At 42.6% G+C, this 24,625-nt stretch overlaps 1 protein-coding gene across 2 annotated transcripts in view; it reads right to left on the minus strand.

Annotated features, from left to right (window-relative positions):
• Nucleotides 1-24,625, minus strand: part of BABAM2 (BRISC and BRCA1 A complex member 2) — a 307,510-nt gene that overhangs the window by 259,398 nt on the left and 23,487 nt on the right. For both annotated transcript variants that reach the window (XM_024198185.1, XM_024198186.1), the window contains exon 3: nt 3,705-3,781. In XM_024198185.1, the coding sequence (XP_024053953.1) occupies nt 3,705-3,781 (77 nt within the window). The remainder of the gene's footprint in view (nt 1-3,704; nt 3,782-24,625) is intronic.

Genomic DNA, 24,625 nt, shown 5'->3' on the forward strand with positions numbered 1-24,625 from the left:
CCCCCCCCCCCCCCCCTCAGGGCACACGCGGCATGTCCCGCCGCCCCGCGGGGAAGGAGCCGCTGGAGCGAGAGGTGCGGGGCTCCGGACCCCGGCAGCGGTGGGTGAGAGCGGCTCAGGGTCCCCCCTCCCCCCGGCTCCTCAGCTGAGCGGCATTCCTCCTCCTTCCCAGGCTTGCAGCTGGAATGCAGGCGCAAGCCTGGAGGGAGGGAGTGGTGGCCGGCTTCCAGTTCCTGCGGCTAGTGAGTACGGGCACCGGGCGGGCAGGGGGGCTGCTCCCCCAGGAGGGTGACGGGGGGGCTCAGCTGAGGAGCCAGGACGAGGGGGCAACTCGGCTCCTTACCTGGCCTGTGCAACATGCTGGCGCGGGGCGGGGAGCCGGCCGGGGTCCCCCCCAAGCCGATAAACTTTACATGGCCACTCGTGTGGCCCCGAGCCGCTCTCCCCCGCCGTTGCTGGGGTCCGGAGCCCCCCCGTCTACCTCCTGGGGGAGCAGCCCCCTTGCCAGCCCCCCTTGCCCGCCCAGTGCCCCTACTCACCAGCTCCAGGAACTGGAAGCCGGCCACCACCCCCTCCCTCCAGGCTTGCCCCACCATTACAGCAGCAAGCCTGGGAGGGAGAAGGAATGCCACATGCATGGGGAAGAGGCGGGGCCAGGGCGGGGATTTGGGGAGGGAGCCAATGGGGAATGGAGGGGGCGGAGTCGGGGTGGAGGAGACAAGAGCCCTTCCGGGAGGGCAAAATTGCTTGTTTGTCCAGTGTCCCGACCGCACATTGGTCGGGACGCGGGACAAACAAGCAAATATCGGGACAGTCCCGATAAAATCGGGACGTCTGGTCACCCTACACAAAGCTTACTTAGAAACCAAGCAAGCATACAGCCTATATTCTTAACCTCAAGTAGAAAATGATATATATGTACAAATAGGATGAATAGATATAGTAGACCATAACCTTTACGAAGATATATTACATGGCACAGGCAGCACAAAACATATTCCAGTTATGTCATACATACATTTATAAGCACACCCCCCCCATAAAGCCTTATGGGGTACGCTGTCACAGAAACATTCTCAATCCTGCTGTTGCACTATTAAGATCCTTCAGTGCAATCTGGCAGAGGCCACAAAGCAAGTCTTTAACATTGTTTTACGGCACTTAATATTATATGGAAGTGGGTTGTTCAAGGCTTTAAAATGGGGTTGAACTTGCCACCCTGGATGTTGAAGAATTTTATTATTATTTTTTAGCTAAAAATGGACATCTCTCTAAACAGAGAGGCTACAGTGTACCCAAAAGTAAGGAACGCTAGTTGACATAGTTGTCCTCTTCATATACTAGGAAAAAATACCACCATGTCCCAAAGTAGTATGTACTGAAGGGGTTAGGCTAAATTCATGGTGGAAATATCCACATTTATGATGCTCCAGTGTGTTCTACGTAATCTCTAGCGTCCAAGATTCTATTTTCATCTTTCTTAAAGCATCTACCCATATTTCTGTGATGAATCCTGAGCAACATTTTGGTACTTTTAGAACAGCAGATTAAATATACACTTCATCCTGACAGTCATGTTGGAGTCTAGGCGGACTATAATCACAAAACAGAAAAACTAAAACAATTTCATGGCCTACCTAAAGTAAATTCCTGGAATGATAGATTTTGCTGTAAATGTCAAACTACCATTAAAATATTTGTAACAATACAGAAGGTTAACTCTGTTGATTGCTGTTTGTAAAAGGAGTATGGCTTCTAATGTATTGTGCAATCAGATAAAAAGTCCTAATGCATACTGAAGTACAAAAAAATTCTCAGCATTTAAACTATACCACATACTCTCTAGATCAGTGTGACTACCAGAGTACAAACAACATGTTTTGTGAATAAAATATGTACTATCCATCTGCTTATTGACTGACCTAAATAAAAAAATATGATGACCCACCTCTAATTACTAAATAAAATTTGAGAGGGAATGATGAATTTCAGAAATGGCAAGTGAAAACTTTACAGATAAAAGCAAAGCTACAATAAGCCAAGCCAGTAGACTACACTGAAATGATACAGTGTTCCAACTTGAAGACCAGAGGAAATTAGGGTGCAGCAAGCTAGAGTGTGAACTGACAGCACACTGGCTACTCCACACTATCTCCCCAAGTGAACATTCTTGCTATGTACCAAAAGTGCCCTCAGGCAGTTTAGCTTAGTACAAGAGTGTTCACATAGGGAGTTAGTGCAGAGTAACTTGTGCACTGTAAATTCTCACACTAGCTTGCTGCACACTAACTTCCCATGTAGAGAAGCCCTTAGGTTATGTAGCTGCACCTCCTACCAGGTCCAGTTTTGGGCTAGTCACTGCCTCGGTTTCTTCTCACTTAGATTGAACCTCCCAACCTCTCAGCTTGTTTTGGTTGCAGTGATAACTTGCTACAGAGACCTGGCTATTTAGCTAAGTCATTAAAGAAAAAGTGCCTCTTGCAGGATATCCAAGTCCAAAACAAACACGAAAGAGTCTTCTGTCCCTCTAGTCTCAAGCTGGGCCCAGGCACTCCTTGGTCCTTTGAGTCTCTACCCAGCAGCAGCAGCTCCCCATGGGTTGATATCTGGATTCTCCCTTCTCCCCCTCAGGCTCTCCACAGGCTTCTGTCTTATCTCCATCCCAGAACACCTGATTTAGCCACACCACCTATCATGTGACTTAGCTCACACAGGTGAAGAAAATAAGTGTTACAGGTGGGTCTGGACCAATCACGCTTAAAGGGCAAGTCACCCTGTGACAGGCTATAAGAATTGATTTGAGACATAGACACATGGACACTTTTTGATCCTTACAGCTGAATGAACACTACATGAAATTCCATGAAAGTGTGATCTTCACAAGTCAGATACATTTATGGAAGCAAAATCACCGCCATGAAACAATAAAGCAAGTTTTTATATGCATTTGATAGCCAAGATAGATCAGTCACTTTATTATTGCTTTAAAGTTATTCCTCCTCACAACTTCTACCATTCTTCACCTGTAGCTGAATGGAAACGGAGAAGATGAAAAAATTCTTTCCTGTCTTCTAAAAACATGAAAGGAAATATTCTCGTATAGTATCTAATTTTTACAATCAAATACCCATTCAGCAATGGGAGGATCAAACAAACCAACATCTATCACTAGAAATGGCTTTTAGAAAGGAAGATTTGATAGCCAAATGAGCTCTGAAAGTATTAATCACTAAAACCAAATTCCACTGCTTCACCCAGCATGACAATCAGTGCCAGTTATTTGTGTCTCTATACAATATAACAAATACTGTACCAGTAAGAAAATCCTCACTACCAGAGAGGAAATCAGTATTGTCAACCCAAAGCATTCCAAGAGCATTAGTCTGGCCTCCAAAAATTATGACTCTCTTAATCACAACATTTTAAAAAATAATAAATTTTGGTGTCTTTTTAGGTTTTTAACCTTTTCTCTGCATCTATGAAAACTAGAAACTTTTTTTTTAAATGAAAGCTAAGATTTTCACATAGTCACATGACTCCAGAAGTTGGAGCTTTAAGATGACACCAAATATCACAAGACTCACGATAAAATGGCAAAGTTTGAAACACTGGGAAATATTAAGTTGTAAGCACAGAGCATTGTGACTGACATAAAACGGGCTGAGAGAAGTAGAGAATGGGTGATATAAATGGCTTTAACTTACATTTGAGTGTTTCTCCAGCATATGGGATATGCAACTTAAACCGATCACAGCTGGGTCCAGGCGTCAAAGAGGTACAGCTAAAAATGAAAACAAGAAAAGGAATTTCTAAACAATAGTGATAGACAGTAACAATGCTTAACAAGAAACAAATGAAATGAGCGAGCACTACCCAGATGGTATAGTAGAAATTCTTATGGAAAGGCTGATAGTGTCCTGCTCTCCTCACATTTCTGGAAAAACAAAAAGATTAAATGGGGAGGGAGGAGTAAGCCACAATGCTGGAAGTTCATTCCATTCCATTCGTCCATCCATAAGTTCACACAAAAATTTGAGACATCTAGACCTGTCCCAATAAACAACAGTTTCTCTACCAGTCTGAAGCACCAAAGGATCTCCCGGGAAAACAGCTCCCTGATTTGAAACACTTCACAATGACATACTTTAATCAGCCTCCAAACTCACCAAACTCTCTAACTCATGTAGTACAGAAACAGTCAGCTCTCCTTGACTTACTCAACAGTACAACAGACTTGTACTCCCTGTCTCTATCTTTGAAGAAACTGAGATGCAATGTGAATTTAAATGAAGTAAAAATTCACAGCCATTTTTACCCATTTTATAGCTGGGGAAAATAAAACAGAGAAATTAAATGATCTGCCCAAAACCACAGTAAATTAGTGACATAGCTGGGATTAGAAATCAGGTGTTCCAGGTTCCCATTCCCATGGTCTAACAACACTAGTGATTGCACCATGTCATTTAAGAAAAAAATATTTTAATGTGTGTGTACAAAATTATTTTTATTACTGTAGCACTTAAAGGCTCCAACTGAGATTGCGTCTTATTGTGCTAGGCACTTTACAAATGCATACTAAGTCGGTCCCCTGCTCCAAAGAGCTGGCAGTCTAAACAGACAAGGCAGACAAAAGGTGGGAAAGGAAACAGAGGCCTAGAGAAGTGAAGTGACTTGCCCAAGGTCACACATGAGATCAGTGGTAGAGTCACGAATACAACCCATATCTCCTGAGTCCCAGTGCAGTACCCTACTGACCACCTTTTCAAAATGGAAAAACAGGACATATGCAGGAGCCCCACCCCCTCTGTGGCCCTGCCCCCTACTCCTCCTCTTCCCCTGAGACCCCATCCCTACCAGAGCTGGGCAGTGATAACAGCCCAAAAGCAGCCCCTGGCCTGTGTCCCAACCCCAAGGGCAGGTGGCGGGTCCAGGGCTCCACACAACTGCCCAGGCTCCCTGGGCAGCTCTTTGCACTGCCCAGCTCTGGGCCTCGGAGGGAAGAGGAAGGACAGGTGGTGGAGCCTGGTGGTGAGGGAGGGCTAAGGCCCACTCAGACCCCCACACACACATACCAGGAAGAGGCTGGCACCACCCATGAGCCTTGGGCAGGTGTATAGCAGCACCGCAGGGAATCTGGGACAAATGTTGTCCCAGTGTCATTCAGCCCGGGATCAGGACTTGAAATGTACATTTCGGGACTGTCCTGCCCAATTAGGGATGGGTGGTCACCCTAGTACCCACCAGATCATGTACATGAAAAAAAAAAAAAAAAAAGTAAAATGTGGGAAGTAGGATAGCACAGGGACACCTAACCCGGCACAGCGAGAGCTATGTAGATGCAAAATTACACCGGTCTTGCAGCAGAAGAGAGGTCAGAGTGAGTAGTGCATATAGCTGAGTGCCTCATTGGCATATTGAGAATGGTGCTTAAGCTCATTTCTCCTAAAATAGACATTCCCAAACTTTTTTGCTGTGCCCCCCTTTCTCCATAGACCCTTCCTCCTTCCCCAACGCCTACACATCCAGGGCAGAAAGTGACTCACTGAGAACAGGTGGCTTACATCTGGGGTAGTGGCATGATCCGTCTGACTCCATCCCAGAGGAACCTATGGCAGCATGGAGTGGAACGGGATTCCTTGCCCTCCCTCCCCCATTCCCAGAGCCTCTCACACCCACAGGCTCCAGAGAGTAAATACACAAGGACTGCAGCCAGCCAGGTGTCTGGGCCAGGGCTGGGCAGTAGCAGGGAGAGCAAGCAAGAAGTCCCTAGTGGTCAAGTTGGGAGGAGGGGAAGAGGAGCAGGCTGCTGCCAGGACAGGGTGTGGCTGCGCTCCCCCTCATCTGCTGGAGACTCCCTATGAGTTCTCCCTGCTACTGCCCTGCTCTGGCCCAGACACCCAGCCAGCCACAGTCCCACATCCCATCACCTGCTTCCCAGTATCCTCATTGCACCCCCACCCCCACAAGGGGACATGCCCCACAGTCTGAAAACCAATGTCCTAAAACACATCAATTCTCTCCCTGCACCCCACCTCTGTTTTACCTTGCACTTGGAAAGCTAAGTCGAGGACATGCAGGGGCTTCAGATTGACTTTTGCTCACCACGCTACATCTATTGTTTAAACTTATTTGTGCCCATGTGTAGCCTCTACCTTGTGTTCCCTGCTATGCACAGAGAGCTTGATTCAATGGGTGTGGGATCAGGCTCTGAGAGAGGACTTTCGGGATCAAAGTCTCAGTGTAGTCAGAGTAAGAAAATACCATAGTTGTGGGGTTTGTTTTGGTTTGCTTGTTTGTTTTTTAAGAAGATATATTATTTTACTTGCGCAGGTAAGAACATCAAGGTAGAAAGGAATGCTCAATGTCAGTGCATACACAGCTATGACTAGAAACATAACAGGTTTCAGAGTAGCAGCCGTGTTAGTCTGTATCCGCAAAAAGAACAGGAGTACTTGTGGCACCTTAGAGACTAACAAATTTATTAGAGCATAAGCTTTCGTGGGCTACAGCCCACTTCTTCGGATGCATATAGAGTGAAACATATATTGAGGAGATATATATACACACAAGATCTGTGAGAGTAAAGGATCATCTTTCAGGATAGGTTGTAGATCTCTGATGATGCACTGGAGAGGTTTTAGTTGGGGGCTGAAGGTGACAGCTAGTGGTGTTCTGTTATTTTCTTTGTTGGGCCTGTCTTGTAGGAGGTGACTTCTGGGTACTCGTCTGGCTCTGTCAATCTGTTTTTTCACTTCAGCAGGTGGGTATTGTAGTTTTAAGAATGCTTGATAGAGATCTTGTAGGTGCTTGTCTCTGTCTGAGGGATTGGAGCAAATGCGGTTATATCTTAGAGCTTGGCTGTAGACAATGGATCGTGTGGTGTGTCCTGGATGGAAGCTGGAGGCATGTAGGTAAGTGTAGCGGTCAGTAGGTTTCCGGTAGAGGGTGGTATTTATGTGACCATCGCTTATTAGCACAGTAGTGTCCAGGAAATGGACCGCTTGTGTGGATCTACAACCTATCCTGAAAGATGATCCTTTACTCTCACAGATCTTGGGAGACAGACCTGTCCTCGCTTACAGACAACCCCTCAACCTAAAGCAAATACTCACCAGCAACCACACATCACTGAACAAAAACACTGACCCAGGAACCTATCCTTGTAACAAAGCCCGATGCCACCTCTGTCCACATATCTATTCAAGTGACATCATCATAGGGCCTAATCACATCAGCCATACCATCAGGGGCTCGTTCACCTGCACATCTACCAATGTGATATATGCCATCATGTGCCAGCAATGCCCCTCTGCCATGTACATTGGCCAAATCGGACAGTCTCTACGCAAAAGAATTAATGGACACAAATCTGACATCAGGAATCATAATACTCAAAAACCAGTGGGAGAACACTTTAACCTGTCTGGCCATTCAATGACAGACCTGCGGATGGCTATCTTACAACAGAAAAACTTCAAAAACAGACTCCAACGAGAGACTGCTGAGCTGGAATTGATATGCAAACTAGACACAATCAACTCAGGATTGAATAAGGACTGGGAATGGCTGAGCCATTACAAACATTGAATCTATCTCCCCTTGTAAGTATTCTCACACTTCTTATCAAACTGTCTGTACTGAGCTATCTTGATTATCACTTCAAAAGTTTTTTTCTCTTACTTAATTGGCCTCTCAGAGTTGGTAAGACAACTCCCACCTGTTCATGCTCTCTGTATATGTGTATATATATCTCCTCAATATGTGTTTCACTCTATATGCATCCGAAGAAGTGGGCTGTAGCCCACGAAAGCTTATGCTCTAATAAATTTGTTAGTCTCTAAGGTGCCACAAGTACTCCTGTTTTTTTTGTAGAAACATAACAGTTCTCGCCTCTGATTATGAGTATCTTAGCCTATAGTTTCAAAGCATTTCTAAGGCACCCATTACCATAGCATCTAAACCAAACCCTCATGAATGAGTTTAAAAAAAAAAAAAAAAAAAGATTATTTTGGAAGCTTCTACACTAACACATCAACAGCAGTTAATATTCAATGGCAATTTATTTTGAAATATCACAGGTCATAGGGGTCCTGTCACCCTCACCATTAAGACAATATATTTTGGTAGCTTTTAAAACGTGCATCAAAATTTCTGATTTTGCAAATACAATCTTTACTTTTAGCACACTAAGCAATTTGGAAATACTTGAGGGAAAAGTACAATATACAATTACATTAAAATAAAAGAGTGATCTGATGATATTAATGTCCCTAAAAGCAACACTAAGTATTTTTCCTAGGTTATTCTAGCTCACTTAGCATGTTTTTAAATTTTACTGGTCTAGAAGTGATGGAAAGTGACAGCTTTCACAGTCAATTTTTTAGCAAATTACCCCTTTATGACTAGGCTACACAAGAGATTTCAAACACTGTGATTGGCTGAGTAACTAAGCAAAAATCTTTCAGAGGTGCATCTAAAGGGAACTAGTTACTTCTCACTAACAGAAAGGAAAAAAAAACACTATAAAGCAATTCAGAATTTTGATACAGAAAGTCTAATGGAAAAAAAACCAAAACTTTTTAATAATTTTCTCAATAGGACAAGTGCTTACATACCATCTGAAGCTGAAATTAAAGCGCTGAATGTATCAAATAGTTTGTTACAAGAGATGCTAACGCAAGTCGAACAGAATGAAATGGATAACAAAACTGGATATACAAGCGGCCCATCCTGCATGCCAATGCAAGGGAATAAAGAGATGTAAATCACACTCTTACTGCCTTGCGCTGATGTGGCATACCACTGCTTCAAGTGCCCTGCTATGTCAGGTTGGCAGGAAGAGGCATGGTCTTGGCCCTGACCCCTCTAGGCTGGCCAGTGGCATAGCTTCACTGGCATACTGGGGAGAGTACACTGCATCAGCTATAGACATGTCAACAGTGTACTCCCTCTACAGAGGGATGAGGCTATCTCCCTCTAGGCTGCTCCAAAGGCTTTGCAACAATGCATCACTCCCTTCCACTCCCCAACCCCACCCTGCCTCCCGGGCAGACTATCACATAGCCCTTAATTATTTAGGCACCAATCCTGCAAGCACACACACATGGAGTAGTCTCACTGAATTTAAGAGGGCTAATTATGTGGGCAGGTGCAGGATTGGAGTTTTAATTGATCATCTTCAGGCATTTTAAAGAAAAAACAAGGTACTTAAATACTTTAAGGTAACTAAAATAGAAAAAACACATTTTATAGTGCCATTTCTGATAAACACTCTAACTATTCCAAAGTATTGATAGGTACCAATTATACTTTATTCCATAAGACCTGATTTCAGAGTCAAAACCATGAAGAACAAAATAACCAAAACACACAAAGATTCTTAACCTTAATTGAGGTTAAATACTACCTTCTTCAGCTGTCTCTCTGCTTCAAGTTTTCCCATGTGGCCAGACAAACCAGTACCTGTGCTGTCTGCTGATGACATTCTGTTAGAGGCCAACCAAAAGGCTGTAGACTCATCTATTAAATGGTGGCGGTCAGCCAGTTTGTAAGTAAAATGGTTGTTGCCAGATGACTGAACCACCGTCACAACCTACCAAAAAAAGAGAAACATGCAGCCCAGCCACCAGAGCTCCTCTTGCCTCTTTGTTGCATGTAATTATCTTTGTTTAAAATCACGTGCGGGCCTGAAGAAAGCAACGTGCTTGAATATACACCAAAAATGAAAATAATGATTTTAGATTCTAAGGCCCGAAGGGACCATTGCAATCATCTAGTCTGATCTCCTGGATAGCACAGGCCGTATAACTTCCCCAAAGTAATTCCTGGAGCAGACCTTTTAGAAAAACATCCCATCTTGATTTAAAAATTGTCAGTGATGAAACAATTTACCAAGGGTCACTGTGGATTCTCCAGCCAGTAAAAATTTACACCTTTTTTCCAGTCTGATGTCCAAGTCATTACATTAAGTGTTATGTGTGTTGTTCTTTTGTCAATATACAGTAGTTAAGATTATAACCAAGTTACAGTATGATCTGTAGTTTTAAATCCAACACACATGAAGGCATGGTCTTGCCTGAAAATTGCTAAATTTACTTCAAATACTAAGGAGAATTATTCTACAAAGTCTGAAGAAAATTATTCTAAAAGTTTCTGAATTATAGGTCATTAACATGTTACCATGCTTTGAAGGGGACTTGTATTTAATGTTACTTTGTAGTCCTCTAATTAAAAAAGTACTTCTTATCAACCCTTCACCATTCAGTTACACCTGTTTGAAGAAAATAGCTGTATTTAACCAAAGTTGTCAACTAAGTGCAATAGCTACAGTTTCTGTTCAGTATAAATAGCTTGCTTTCTGGTGGCGTGTTGCAGGTAAGAGAGAACATAAGGGTCTCTCTAACGTTTGCCACTGCACCAGAGGCCCTCCCTTTGCTCGAAGTAGTAAAGGCTTATAAGTTTTGGAATTAAATGCCTAGCATTCTAAATCCTGGCTCTGCAGGTTGGTGTGATTCATCTAACAATTGTTTTTGTAGTGTGGAAGCAGTTTTTCTCCGACAGTAGCAATAAATTGGTTGCAAAATGACACCCTTTGTGCGTGCATACGTGTACACACAAAGAATGGAAAACATGATCAAACTGTTTTTGAGCTACAGACCATTAAAAGTTACCCTAAATATGGAGCCAGATTTCAGAACAGCCTGGCTCCAGCCAATACAAGGTTAGCATCACTATGTAAAACTGAAAATAAAGTGTAATCGCTAATTACCTGCAGGCCAAAGACGCTCACCATGTAGATTCTTGTAGTACCGATTTGTTTTATAGATGCCCACAATTAAGGTTACCTACCACTTTCCACTGCAAGTCCCTGTTTTCAATTGCTTGTGATTTTGCCCTACTCCAACTGTTCAGGCTGAAATTTCTCATCCCAGGGGGGAGCCTCAGGCTTTTAATTTATGTTTTTGTTTGTTTTTGTGGTTGTTTATTTAAAGAAAAACTTTCAGCTAAAACAGTTCAGCCATTTCCCACAATGAGATTGGAGAAATATACATTATTTTGACCATGCTAAAGTCTTACAACTATTTCACTGAGAAGGTCAAGTGCCTCTATGCTTTGGAGCAAAGACTTGGAATTTGACGGCAGGGTCTGGGACATGCATTGTGCTGTCCCAGTGAAAATCTGCCCAAATTTGGCCAAGCTATATAGCCTTCTGAAAAATCCCACTGGATACATGCTCACTAGAGGCTAGAGTATGGCAGCTAAATTCCCCATGTCTTCACTGCTCCTACATGGGACGGGTCTGGACTGTGCATGTGCCATTCCCACAAAACAACTGAGCATGCGGCAAAGGCTGAGCAGAACTTTTCCTTGCTCCTCCTGGCTGCCAGGATTATTGTGGCACTGGGCACAGGAGCGGACAGAAAGACTCTCTCCTGTAGTCTCAATTTTTCCTCACTAGTGCTCAGACAGCATGGAGGAGGAGAAAGTAGCCTGACACAAATGAATATCAATGAGAAGCAGGGAGTGAGGGAGGAGGAGGAGGATAGGAGCAGGGAGTAGAGGCAGGGGCAGGAACATGGAGAGCAGAGCAAAGGGTAGAGACAGGAACTAGGGGATGAAGAGGAATAGAAGCAGGGAAGGAGACAGGAACAGGAGCTCAAATAAGAAGACAAGGAGAGGAGCAGAGGGAGAGGGAGAGGCAGCAGTTCAAGAGGGATGGCAGGAATAGAAGCAGAGGGCGTTTGCCCATGCAATCTTAGTTCAGCCCCTTGTGCGTATGCTTTATGATACAGTATTTAAAATTGACAAATCAGGAAGAGGAGGTGAATGAGGCATTTCTGGAACAAACAACAAATATATCTAAAACACAAGACTTGGTAGCAATGGCAGACTTTAACCTCCCAGACATCTGTTGGAAAAGTAATACAGCAAAACACAAAATTTTCAGTAAGCTCTTGATATGCACTTGGTATGCAACTTTTTGTTCAAGAAAGTGGTGGAAGTAACCAGGGAACAGCCCTTTTAGACTTGATTCTGACCAACAGGGAGGAATTCGTAGCGCATCTGACGGTGGAAGGCAATTTATGTGAAAGTGATCATGAAATGACAGATTTCATGATTCTAAGGAAAGGAGAGCAGCAGAACAAAGGCAATGGACTTCAAAAAAGTGGACTTCAACAAAGTCAGAGACTGGTAGGTAAGGCCCCATGGGAAGAAAATCTAAAGGAAAAAGGATCCCAGGAGAGCTGACAGTCTCTCAAGGAAACAATATTAAAAACACAACTGCAAACTATCCCAGTGAGAAGGAAAGATAGGAAGAGGCCAATATGGCCCTGTCAGGACCCTTCAATGACCTATAAATCAAAAGGGAATCCTACAAAAAGTGGAAACATGGACAAACTGCTAAGGAGGAGTACAAAAGATTAGCACAAGCAAGTAGGAACAATATCAGAAAGCCTAAGGCCCAAAATGCATTACACCTAGCAAGGGACATAAAAGGCAATAAGAAAAGGTTCTTTAAATACATTAGCAGCAAGAGAAAGATGAAGGAAAGTGAAAGTCCTCTACTTAGCAGGGAAGGAGAGCTAATAACTGATGACATCAAGAAAGCTGAAGTATTTTATGCCTATTTTGCTTCAGTCTTCACTAAAAAGGTTAATGGTGACCAGATACTCAACACAATTAATATTAATATCAAGGAGGAAGGAATGCAAGCCAAATTAGGGAAGATCAGGTTAAAGAATATTTAGACAAGTTAGATCAAGGGTTCTCAAACTGGGGATCATGACCCCTCAGGGGGTCGCAAGGTTATTACCTGGGGGGTCACAAGCTGTCAGCCTCCACCCCAAACCCCGCTCCGCCTCCAGCATTTATAATAGTGTATTCAAGTTGGCAGAGGCTGATGAAACTCATCTTATTGAAGCATCTGAACGTGCAGAATCCATCTCAGCTTAGCACTCACAGTTGCAATGGAGATCAGCGGGGGCTATACTTTGAACATACAGCTTCTGTGGAAATGAAAGTTACTCATCTGTAACCGCAGTTCTTTGAGATGGACTCAGAACATTCATACTTTTGGGATGTGCCAATGGTGAAGCATGGACTGGTGAAACCTTTTAGTACCAGTGCCTGTTAGAACGAACACACACACACACACACCCTGCTACTCCCCTTGCAGATCCAAAAGTTCAGAGGCAAGACTACAGAAAGGGGCTGCATTACACACACTTCATCAGCTCCTTCTACAGGCCCCTCCATGTCCAAAGTTCTGACTAGGACTCAGAGAAAGGGGATGGAGAGTGAGAAGTGTCAATGTGCAGAATTAATAAAGAACAACTCCAGATAAATGTGTATAATCTTCATTTCTACTTTCAGTGGCCTCTGCTCATTCCCACTCTTCACAGTTTGGCAAGCAGAACTCTTTACCTTTGGACAGCAGGACAAGGAGACCTAGTTACCTACTGTAATCAGGGTGGATAAAAATCAATGATTTTTAAAAATATATATATAAAAAACTGATTTTTTAATTTAGATAGGTTTTTTCCCCTCAAAAGGCATTTTATCAAAAAAATCCGATCTAAAGATAGTTTATAGCTCAAAGATATCTCATCATGGAATAGGGATTATACATTCTAATTCTATAGTATGAGACAATATATTCATATAATGTTTAAGAAAAGTTTTGTAAATGAGTTCCAATAGTTCATGGATTAGGGACCCAATCTTATGGGGTTCCACGGGCTTCTGTATAGATTATTTAGGTTAATCTTTCTATCTGCCCAATGGGACTCAGTGCTCAGTCTAGAGATGCTGGGTTTTGCAGTTCTCAACCTGTGGATTTGTGTCTCCAGAGATAACATGCTTGTTAACAGCAAAAATGTTTTTAAATAAATAAATAATATATAGTATCAGAGGGGTAGCCATGTTAGTCTGGATCTGTAAAAAGCGACAAAGAGTCCTGAGCACATGCTCCAATACGTCTGTTAGTCTATAAGGTGCCACAGGACTCTTTGTTGCTAACTAATATATGTAGGTGAGAGATAACAGACCTCAACCCTATTGTCCCTCTGCAAATTTGTGTACACAGAGTCAATCCCTTACCTCTCTCTAAAGTGCAAAGTTTCAAAAAGTTGAATGAATAGAAGATTGTTGGGGGCGGAATAGATTTGGACAAGGAGAAGAAGTCTGGAGATAAATGTGAGAAGGGAGGGACAGGCAGTAGAAACAAAAGTGAAACTGTTTGAGCAGCATATTCCAGAAGTCTTGAAGTCTTTCTGAGTGTAGCCTTCATTGATTTGAGATCTACCATACCAGTCTCTCACTAGAATGGAAAACCTATAATGGCAGCAGGCCGTAAAAGAGACCCAGTTTGGGAATATTTTAATGAAGTTCCTCTACCTGTGGGTAAGACAGACATGCGTGCAAAATGCAAACAGTGCACCAAAGAAATGCAAGGCCTGGTTGCCCGAATACAATATCATGAGAAGTGTTCCTTCTCAGGAGGAAGTTACGTTGAAGATTCTGAAAGGACATGTCTGAACATGCAGGATCTTCAGGTTGGTAAACTTTTTTATTTCATACTTCTTTCTTAAGGACTGCCTGTCTTCCTTCTGACTATTCTTGAATTCTCATGTCTGAGCAAAAAATATAGTTGTTACTTCATGGTACTATGATTTTAGATGCAGTTGTGATAAAAAATAAATAGCTGAAATAGACAGATCTTCCTTTTACAATTTCACCTTTAAAGTAGTACTGAGTGTCAGTGAATGCAATGAGTAATACTAAATGAGCAGTATGGTAATAATAATTAAATAACTGCATTGACTTATTTTGTTTAGGAGAATCCATCCTCAACATACAGGATTCTCAAGACTATCCACCTTCAAGATCACCACCATTTTCTAGTTTCTGAGTTATCTGCCAATGCTAGTGTTTCAGTCACATCATGTATGTCACATAGCCACAGTATATCACCTGTAGCAAAAAGAAAAAAAAATCTCCATCATCCAGAAACAACCATAAACAAATTTGTGATGTGAACCAGCAGATTACAAAAAGAGGTAATTGATGAAAAAATTGCCCTGTTTCTTTATGCAACAAACTCTCCTTTCCATATGATTGAGAACCCACATTTCATTAACATGGTTCAGTCATTAAGACCAGGATACAGTCCAACCAACAGAGCAGCTGTCGCAGGCAAATTGCTGGATAAAGTGTATGAAAGAGAAATTGAGCAGTGTTGCAAAAGGTCTAGAGGGTGAAATTGTTAACCTGAGTCTTGATGGGTGGAGCAATGTCCACAATGATCCTGTTGTATGTGCTTGTGTGACAACAGAAGAAGGGAATGTCTTCCTTACAGAATCAGAGGGATAGCCGTGTTAGTCTGGATCTGTAAAAAGCAACAGAGGGTCCTGTGGCACCTTTAAGACTAACAGATGTATTGGAGCATAAGCTTTCATGGATGAATGCCCACTTCGTCGGATGCATGTAATGGAAATTTCCAGGGGCAGGTATAAATATGCTGGCAAGAATCAGTCTGGAGATAATGAGGTTAGTTCAATCTGCTAGAGGACCTCACCCTCCCTGATTGAACTAACCTCGTTATCTCCAGACTGATTCTTGCGAGCATATTTATACCTGCCCCTGGAAATTTCCATTACATGCATCCGACAAAGTGGGCATTCACCCACGAAAGCTTATGCTCCAATACATCTGTTAGTCTTAAAGGTGCCACAGAACTCTCTGTTGCTTTTTCCTTACAGAAGCAACTGATACATCAGGAAATGCATACACACCAGAATACTTACAAGAAGTAGCAATAAAAGCTATAACAAACTGAAAAAAAATTCAAATGTCTAGTATGCAGCTTGGTCACAGACAATGCTGCAAATGTATCCAAGATGAGAAGAAATTTAGAAGAGAGTGAAGAAAGTCCTAAGCTAATAACATATGGTTGCAGTGCTCATTTGATGCACCTCCTAACCAAAGACTTTAGTGTTCCAGAAATAAAGGCTAATGTTGTTGAAATTGCAAAATAATTCTGTAACAACCACTTTGCAGCAGCTGCTCTGAAAAAAAGTGAGAGGAACGAAGCTAACTCTCCCACAAGACGTGCGATAGAACTCAGTAGTGGACTGTTTTGAGCACTATATCAAGAACTGGCCTAATCTGATGACAGTTTGTGAACAAAATCATGAAAAAATAGATGGCACTGTCACAGCCAAAGTTCTCAACATTGGCTTAAGAGAAATGTTGAACACATGCTAAGTACCCTGAATCCTATTTCTGTAGCCTTGAACAAAATGCAGGGAAATAGCTGTTTTATTGCTGATGCTGTCGAAAATTTGGAAGGAACTGAGTGAGATCTTAAACAGAGAAATATGCAATGACAGAGTTAAATTACAAGCATTAAAAAAAGAATGGGACAAGCACTACCTCCAGCTTATTTACTTGCAAATATTCTCAATACTCGGTACCAGGGTCAAACCTTAACTGCTGAAGAAGAGGAGTTGGCTATGACATGGACATCCAGCAATCATCCCTCCATAATGCCAACTATAATAAACTTCAGAGTTAAGGGTGAACCATTCAAGAAATATATGTTTGCTGATGATGTTTTAAAGAAAGTCACACCAGTGAACTGGTAGAAGTCATTTAAGCACTTGGATTCAGAGACTGTTAAAGTGATAATCTCACTTTTAACAAAAGTAGCTGCTTCTGCCAGTGTAGAAAGAATATTTTCTTCCTTTGGACTAATTCATTCCAAATTGAGAAATCGTTTGGGACCTGAAAAAGCAGGAAAGCTTGTTTTTCTTTTCCAGATTATGAACAAACAGGAAAATGAAGGTGAAGACGACTGAGTTAGCTGCACAAGCCAATATTTTAAGTTTCTCATGTTGACCTGGCTGACATAGTTGATTTAATTTTTTTAAAAAATATTTCATTTAACTATTTTAGTTAAAAACAATTTTAACAAAAACAAACCTGATTTTAAAAAACTTGAATGTTTAACTAAATTCAAAAATTCATATGCTTGTTTTGTTAAAATATTATATGTTTGGTGTTGAAGAAAACAATCCAGAATACATAACATTGTTGTTTTAGTTAAATAAAACAATTTAAATGTCTGTCTAGTGATGTTCTCCTCCTAATACAAGGCAAGAATATCCTCCAAATATTAATGATTAACCTGTTGAATTGGAGGAGATAGTTCACCTCCCAACGACTTCATAAATATCTGCTTCAATTAAACTTTGGTAAATGAAACAACCAAACAATCATTCATTTTCTGATATAGCTGTAAAACTAATCTGAAAAGTTTTCAAAGTAAATCACTTTAAAAATGTATAGTGTGTACCTTCTAAAAATGAAACCTACATCTATCTCTGAGTTGTGAAGAATATGTATTAGGGTTATAACAACCAACAAGAATGCACTTTTATGTAGAAATCCATGATTAAATCGAGTCTTCCTGACTAGTGATTTAAATCATGATTTAAATCAATTTGATTTAAATCAAATCCACCCTGGTTGTAATAAACTGCCCATAACCAGTACAGTAATCTTACTGTAAGAGGGCAAACCAAGAATATCAAATACCTGGCACAGGGAGGGGGGAAATGTAGTTTCTTCTAAAATAGTATCTATGTTGTCTACACGTTCATAAAATTGAAGCACATCTTACAAAGAAGAGGATGATGATGCATCCAAATTGTCATCCGCAGAGGTTTGAACATCTGGATACATATACAGTATAACCTGAGAGTTACGAACACCTCAGGAATGGAGGTTGTTCGTAACTCTGAAATGTTCACAACACTGAACAAAACGTTATGGTTGTTCTTTCAAAAGTTTATGACTGAACATTGACTTAATACAGCTTTGAAACTTTACTAGGTAGAAGAAAAATGCTGCTTTTAACAATCTTAATTTAAATGAAACAAGCACAGAAAGTTTCCTTACCTTGTCAATTTTTTTTAAACTTTCCCTTTACATGTTTAATAGTTTACATTTAACACAGTACTGTACAGTGTTTGCTTTTTTTTTTTTTTTTGTCTCTGCTGCTGCCTGATTGCATACTTCCAGTTCCAAATGAGGTGTGTGGCTGACCAGTCAGTTGGTAACTCTGGTGTTCGTAACTCTGGGGTTCTACTGTATGCATCCAGAGGCCTGACAGGTCCCACTAGCTGTTCTTCAGACAGCATGTCTAGGACACATACCAGTGATTCCCACAGTACCGGTAAGAGTGACAGATGAGGGAGAGAATGTTCCAATGAGCAGAGCCATCCCTTGGGTACAGCGAATTGGGGCGACCACCCTGAGCCCCGTGCTTTGTGGGGGCCACACGCTTCTATAAAATTGTGAGGAGGCAGCTGGGGAGGTGAGTTGGGAGGTGGGTGGGCGAGCAGAGTGAGGAGGCGAGCAGCTAGCCGCAGACAGGGGCAAGGAGGAGCCCCCCCTGCCAGAACCTCCCTCCTCCCCCGAGCATCTCCTGCCCACCAGCGGGCCCCGCCGACCAGCGCCTCCCTCTCTCTCTCAGCGCCTACTGCCTGCCGCGGATCAGATGTTTTGTGGCATCAGGAGGTGCTGGGGTGGAGGGGAGAGAAGCGAGGGTGCAGCGCGCTCCGGGGAGGGGGTGGAACTGGGCGGGGAAGAGGCAGGATAGGGGCGGGAAGAGAGAGGGAAGAGGCGGGGTGGGGGCGGAGCGGGGGTGGGGCCTTGGGGGAAGGGGTGGAGCGGGGATGGGGCCTGGCGAGAGCTGGGGGGAGCACCCAAACTCAGTGCGTATGTCCCGGGCCCCACAACCCCCTAGGGACGGCCCTGCCAATGAGTGACATTTCCCTTGAAACCTTTTGGGAGAAGACTCCATAGGCAGTTGCTTTAGTGACTGCCTTTCTTCAGCCCTTTTGGAATCAGAGTAATACTTAGAGGAAGACTCATATGGCCACATTGCCCAGGGTGACACCTGTCCAGTTCTGTTAGTACCCTCTAGGGTAATGCCTGTCATAATGCCTGGGTGAGGGAGGGAAAAGTTGGAACTGAGAGTCCTTATAACACTCTCTAGGTTTCCTGATCCATTCTCTGGGATGGTAAGGAAATTCTATTCTATTCTGTTCTATGGAGGTTTTTATATCACATTCATCACCACAGTATCTGCAAGGAATCGGGTCAGTGGTGGCCTGACTCCAGATCCAAGATGTGGATGCAAGGAAGTTTCCAAAGCTGACAACAGAGGTGTAATGACACAAACAGCTCCCTCTCCCAATTCCCTACTGTGGCCCAGTGTTGCGGGCAGTCAGAGGAGAGGGTGGGGGGGAGAAAAAAGCCGAGAACAGCCGAGAGCTGCCAGCAGTCAGAGGAGATTATGCACCCTCCCTTAGCTACGCATACCTCCAGCGTCTAGGTATTTACACCATGCTCATCACCATAATGACAGAGCAGAGAAGTAACAACCACTGTAACTTTTCCTTTCACTCTGCATTCTGACATGCAAGTCTAGCTGGGTCCAGACTGGTAGCAATGTGTGAATCAGTTTACAGTGGGGGAGCCTCTGGTTTTCAAGGGGGGGGGGGGGGGGGGAGCTGAAAACAGCCGAATGCCGCCGGCGGAGGGAAAAAAAAAAAAAGGCAGAGTGCAACGTCCCGAAAGATCGATCGGGACACGGGACAAAAGCCTAAATATCAGGACGGTCCCGATTTTATCGGGACATCTGGTCACCCTACCACTGCCTTACACTTCTTGCCTTTAAACTATTCATTTGTTTAGGAAATTTTAACAGGTTTAAAAATCCTTGCTATGTAAATATCGGAGACAAAACAATAATCATTACAGCAGTGAACTTTTGTTTAGAGAAACATTATAGTGTAATATAATCATTAGATCTCTCTATTTAACAAGCTGTTACCATACTGCAGATGGAGTTTCTTTATACTACCCATGACATGTCGTTTCTAGTGATTTCATTAAACTGAGTGAAATCTGATTACACATATTTAACAAACCAGGCATGTCTACCAAATGTTCATATTCAAAAAAAATTGGACAGGTGTGCTGGGGGGTTTTTTTGCAGATGAATGTACTTTGAGTATTGAATAAATTGTAACCAAATATTGCCCTCTGTCTATTTTGCTGGGTTCATAATTTATACTTGCCTTTATCTTTAATCACCAAGGATAACCCACCTGGTGCAGCATGAGGGACCTTCAGATCTACAGGCAGATCCAAGTGAGTGTGTGTTTCAGGGACTCAAAACAATGAACCTGAGCCATCATGGTAACCATGGAACCTGTAGGAACCAATAACTCTTGCAATGAGATTTTGAACACGGAACTGATGGCCTTGGATCCGGAACAGAATGCAGATCCATAATATAGCCTTGGCCCCCAAGATTACCTTTTGCAGTAGCTCTGACTTCTAAGAATGGAGCCTTGTGGAAACACTTTTGCACTTCAGTGAACAGAACTGAAGTACAGGATCATTAGAGGTATGCTAATAAGAACTGGCTTGTTCAGCAGAGGCTGACACTTATTAGGCCAAGCATTTGCACTCATACGGATCCAATTTTCCCAGCCAAGGAGGCCAAAACCTGAGTCAAGACTTTGCTGGGTTTTTTAAACGTGGTTGTGAGTTGGAGCAGAGGGTGGTGTCCCAGCAGTATGGGTCCCTGAGTTTCAAAACTGGAAGGTTTAGCTGCTAATGATTCTTGAAATAGCGTAAGTTAGACGGAATACTGATGTTCTTTCTAGACTTGAGGGTGAAGGTATTGCATATAGAGCAACGAGGAGCAGAATGATCTTCCCCCAGCAACCCCAAGCAATGCACCTGTGTTTCTGAGGCAGGAAAAACACCAGGATAAGAGGTACACCTCTTGAACCCTGACTTTTTTTGTTTTTTTTTCCTGACTTAGCAGAACTAAGAACCCATGCTAGAATGTGAAAATCCTTAGATGACAGGTGAGAAAATGAAAAACAAAAACAAAGAAATAAAATAACTCGCTAATTCAAAGCTAACAAGATTAACAAGGCAGTTCTGGGAACAATCCATTCAGCGGAATCCTAGTCTGAGGACCCCCTGGTCCACCTGCTACCATGGCAGGAAAGGAACTGAGGCAGTCAGTGTGCCAGGCCCTCTCAAACATTGACAGTGGCAAGGAGAGGGAGTGCAAGAGAGCTCTAAAGGGCACTGGTACTGTAAGTTTCGCCTGATCCAGGCTGCATGATTGGCACATCCCAAGAGTGGGAATATGCAGAGGCCATTCAAAGAAGAATATTAAGTATTCTGAAAAATTAGGTCCTAGACATCTTAAATTGGGCACTCAAAATTAAAGGACAACATTCCCATGTGTAAAATAACTAACATTCTCATGAGCGAAATAGAGAAATATGGTCTAGATTAAATTACTATAACTTTGGGGCACAATTGGAAGAAAGTGTTTTCAAAGAGTAATTAATGGTTTGTTGTCAAACTGGGGGAACATATTTAGGGGGGTCCCGCAGGGTTCTGTTCTGAGTCCAGTATTAGTTAATATTTTCATTCATGACTTGGATAATGGAGTGGAGAATATGCTTATAAAATGATGACACCAAGCTGGGAGGGGTTGCAAGCACTTTGGAAGACAGGATTAGAATTCAAAGTGACCTTCTGTCATGACCCACATGTATTGAACTCAGAACCGCAGAGTTCATGGGAGCAGCCACACTCCAGTCCTCCACCTGGTAGCCTATCAACAACTACTTTCCTAGGACCACAAAGCCCAGTCCCAGTTTGAGACTGCTCCCCTGAGGTCCTATTGGCACAGTCCAAGAGCAGCTGATTGGCCCACTGGCCCTACTTAAGCCAGCAGCAAAAACAGAAAGCTTCTGAACAACTAGGCTCTGCTCTGCTTTGGACTGTGTGCCTTGCACTTCCTGCTACCGCTACCCTGGCTTGATTTCCTGGCATCCCAACGTGGGACTCATGGGTTGTGGTTCCTGACCTCCAGTTCATCTCGTGCCTTTGGCCCCCTGATCTCCTGACCCAGCCTGACTCTGGTTCTTGACTCGTAACTGTGGACTCAGTCTCTGACCACCAGCTCTGGATGTCCATAACCCAGCCATGACACCTTGGCAAATCAGGGAATTGGTATGAAATCAAAAAGATTAAATTCAGTAGAGACAAGTGTAAAGTAGGAAAGAGTAAGGCATTAGTACTGCCAAAAAACATCTGGGGGTTATAGTGGATCACAAATTGAATATGAGCCAATAATGTGATGCAGCTGTGAAAAAAGGCTACTGTCATTCTGGGGTGTTTCAACAGGAGTCAGAGTGGTAGCCGTGTCAGTCTGTATCAGCAAAACAACCAGGAGTCACACCGCTCTACATCTGCATGTGTAGCCATGCCCTTAGAGACTAACAAATTTATTTGAGCTTATGCCCAAATAAATTTGTTATTCTCTAAGGTGCCACAAGGACGCCTTGTTGTTTCAACAGGAGTGTTGTACATAAGACAGAGGAGGTAATTGTCCTACTCGGCCATGATGAGGCCTCAGCTGGAGTACTATGTCCAGTTTTGGGTGTCAGTCTTTAAGAAAGATGTGGACAAACTGGAGAGAGGCCAAAGGAGAGCTACAAAAATGTTAAACAGCTTAGAAAACCTGATCTGTGAGGAAAGGCTAAAAAAAACTAGGCAAATTTAGTTTTGAGAAAAAAGATTATGGGGGGGACCTGATAACAGTCTTCAAGTATGTTAAGCGTTGTTATGAAGAGGATGATGATCAATTGTTCTGAAGTAATAGGCTTAATCTGCAGCAAGGGAGCAATCTGATTCAGGTTAGATACAGTACAGCTCTACCCCGATATAACGCAACCCGATATAACACAAATTCTGATATAACACAGTAAAGCAGCGCTCTGGGGGGGCGGGGCTGCGCACTCCGGCGGATCAAAACAAGTTCGATATGACGCGGTTTCACCTATAACGCGGTAAGATTTTTTGGCTCCCGAGGACAGCGTTATATCGAGGTAGAGGTGTACTAGGAAAAACTCTTTAACTATAAGGCTAGTTAGGTTACCAAGGGAGGTTGTGGAATCCCCATCATTGGAGGTTTTTAAGAACACTTTAGACAAACACCTGTCAGCGTTAGTTTAGAGGTATACTTGGTCCTGCCTGAGCCCGGAGGGATGGATTAGATGACCCCTGAGGTTCCTTGCAACCTTACATTTCTATTATTCCATTATTTTATAATACCACCTTCCCTCACTGGGGTGCGAAGATAAAATCATTAATGTTTGTAATGCACTCAGATACTACACAGATAAGCATTATAGCAAAGTCCACTTGGAAATAAAAAAGTCTATATTCAATGCTGGGTTTAGATAGTGTGAGGAAAGTAAAGCCTGGTGCCAAGCATTCAGTGAGGAGGATAAAAAGAAATAGCTACTCTTTCAGTGAGCACCGTCCATTCTGTGCACTGAATGAGGCAAGAGTCCTGTGGAAAAAATAGTACTCTCATGTAATCAAAGACTATCATGCCTACACACAAAGGTGCCAAACTAAGGTAGCACAAACAACTTTATTTTAGGAGAGAGTTACTTCAGGACAGAGCAGGGACACTGGAAAACAAAGCCAGGATTAAAAGTTTAAGAATCCTGGAAATATCTAAGCAAGCATTGAATCTGGAGTTACAATTACTCTTTTACTTAATGGTCAGCAGATGTATTGGGTCATTCTGCCTTACAAACACTCTCAGAATTGCCAGGAGACTTCAGGAATAACCTATAGTAGGAACATTTTTTAAAAGTTTCCCACTATTGTTAACACCAGTTCAGTTCTACCAGTGGCAATGATGTTTGGAGGTGTTCTGTAGATGGCTTGATATGTGCCAACATTGTTTTTATATCCATGTTGATTAGACTTTCACTGAAAATTACTTTGAGATATAAACTGTGACACTGGCAAAACATGTGCCAGCTTATGCCAAAGTCCCCGTGTCTCCTTTGGATACTTACAAACATATAGCTGGAATCAGTCTGGTTCACCTGAATGCTAGTTGGTAAAATAGGTATTAGAGTTATAAAAATGTGCTTAGTGTTTAGGCTTTATTGAACACTTGTAAATTGCCTGCATCAATTAATCTCACTCATAACATCTGTATTCCATATTTTAAGGTAATATTTAAGCATTTGCATTGTAAATATCTGTAACCCTGTAAATCACGAGACATGAGAGAAGTATTAACTAGTGTGAAATACTAGTCTCCAACAGCAAAAGTTGTTCTGTGTTGCCCAACAAAAAAGGCCCCTCGACACCAGACGAATTATTATGGAACATCAGAGGACAAACGATTTGTTGATTGCTTCCCCACCACACCATGAAGAGGAGATGTGTAAGTGAATTCCTCCCATCAGCTAAGTTTGCAACTCAAAGCAGAAGTGGGGAAGGAATAAAAAGCCCTAACAAGTAGAAACTGCATCCCTATGCCACTTGGACTCTCGAGAGCAAGATTTCTAGGCATAAGCAAGGGATCCCCAGCTGCTTACCCCTAAGGGACATACAAAGCTTGCTTATTACACAAGCTTCTACTACCTATTAAAACTTAAGATTGTAACTCATTTGTGTGTCTGTATGTTTACCAGATTTAATCTTGTAA

This window comes from Terrapene carolina, unplaced genomic scaffold (genome assembly GCF_002925995.2).
Source record: "Terrapene carolina triunguis isolate 2854851 unplaced genomic scaffold, T_m_triunguis-2.0 Scaffold85, whole genome shotgun sequence".
NCBI lineage: Eukaryota > Metazoa > Chordata > Testudines > Emydidae > Terrapene > Terrapene triunguis.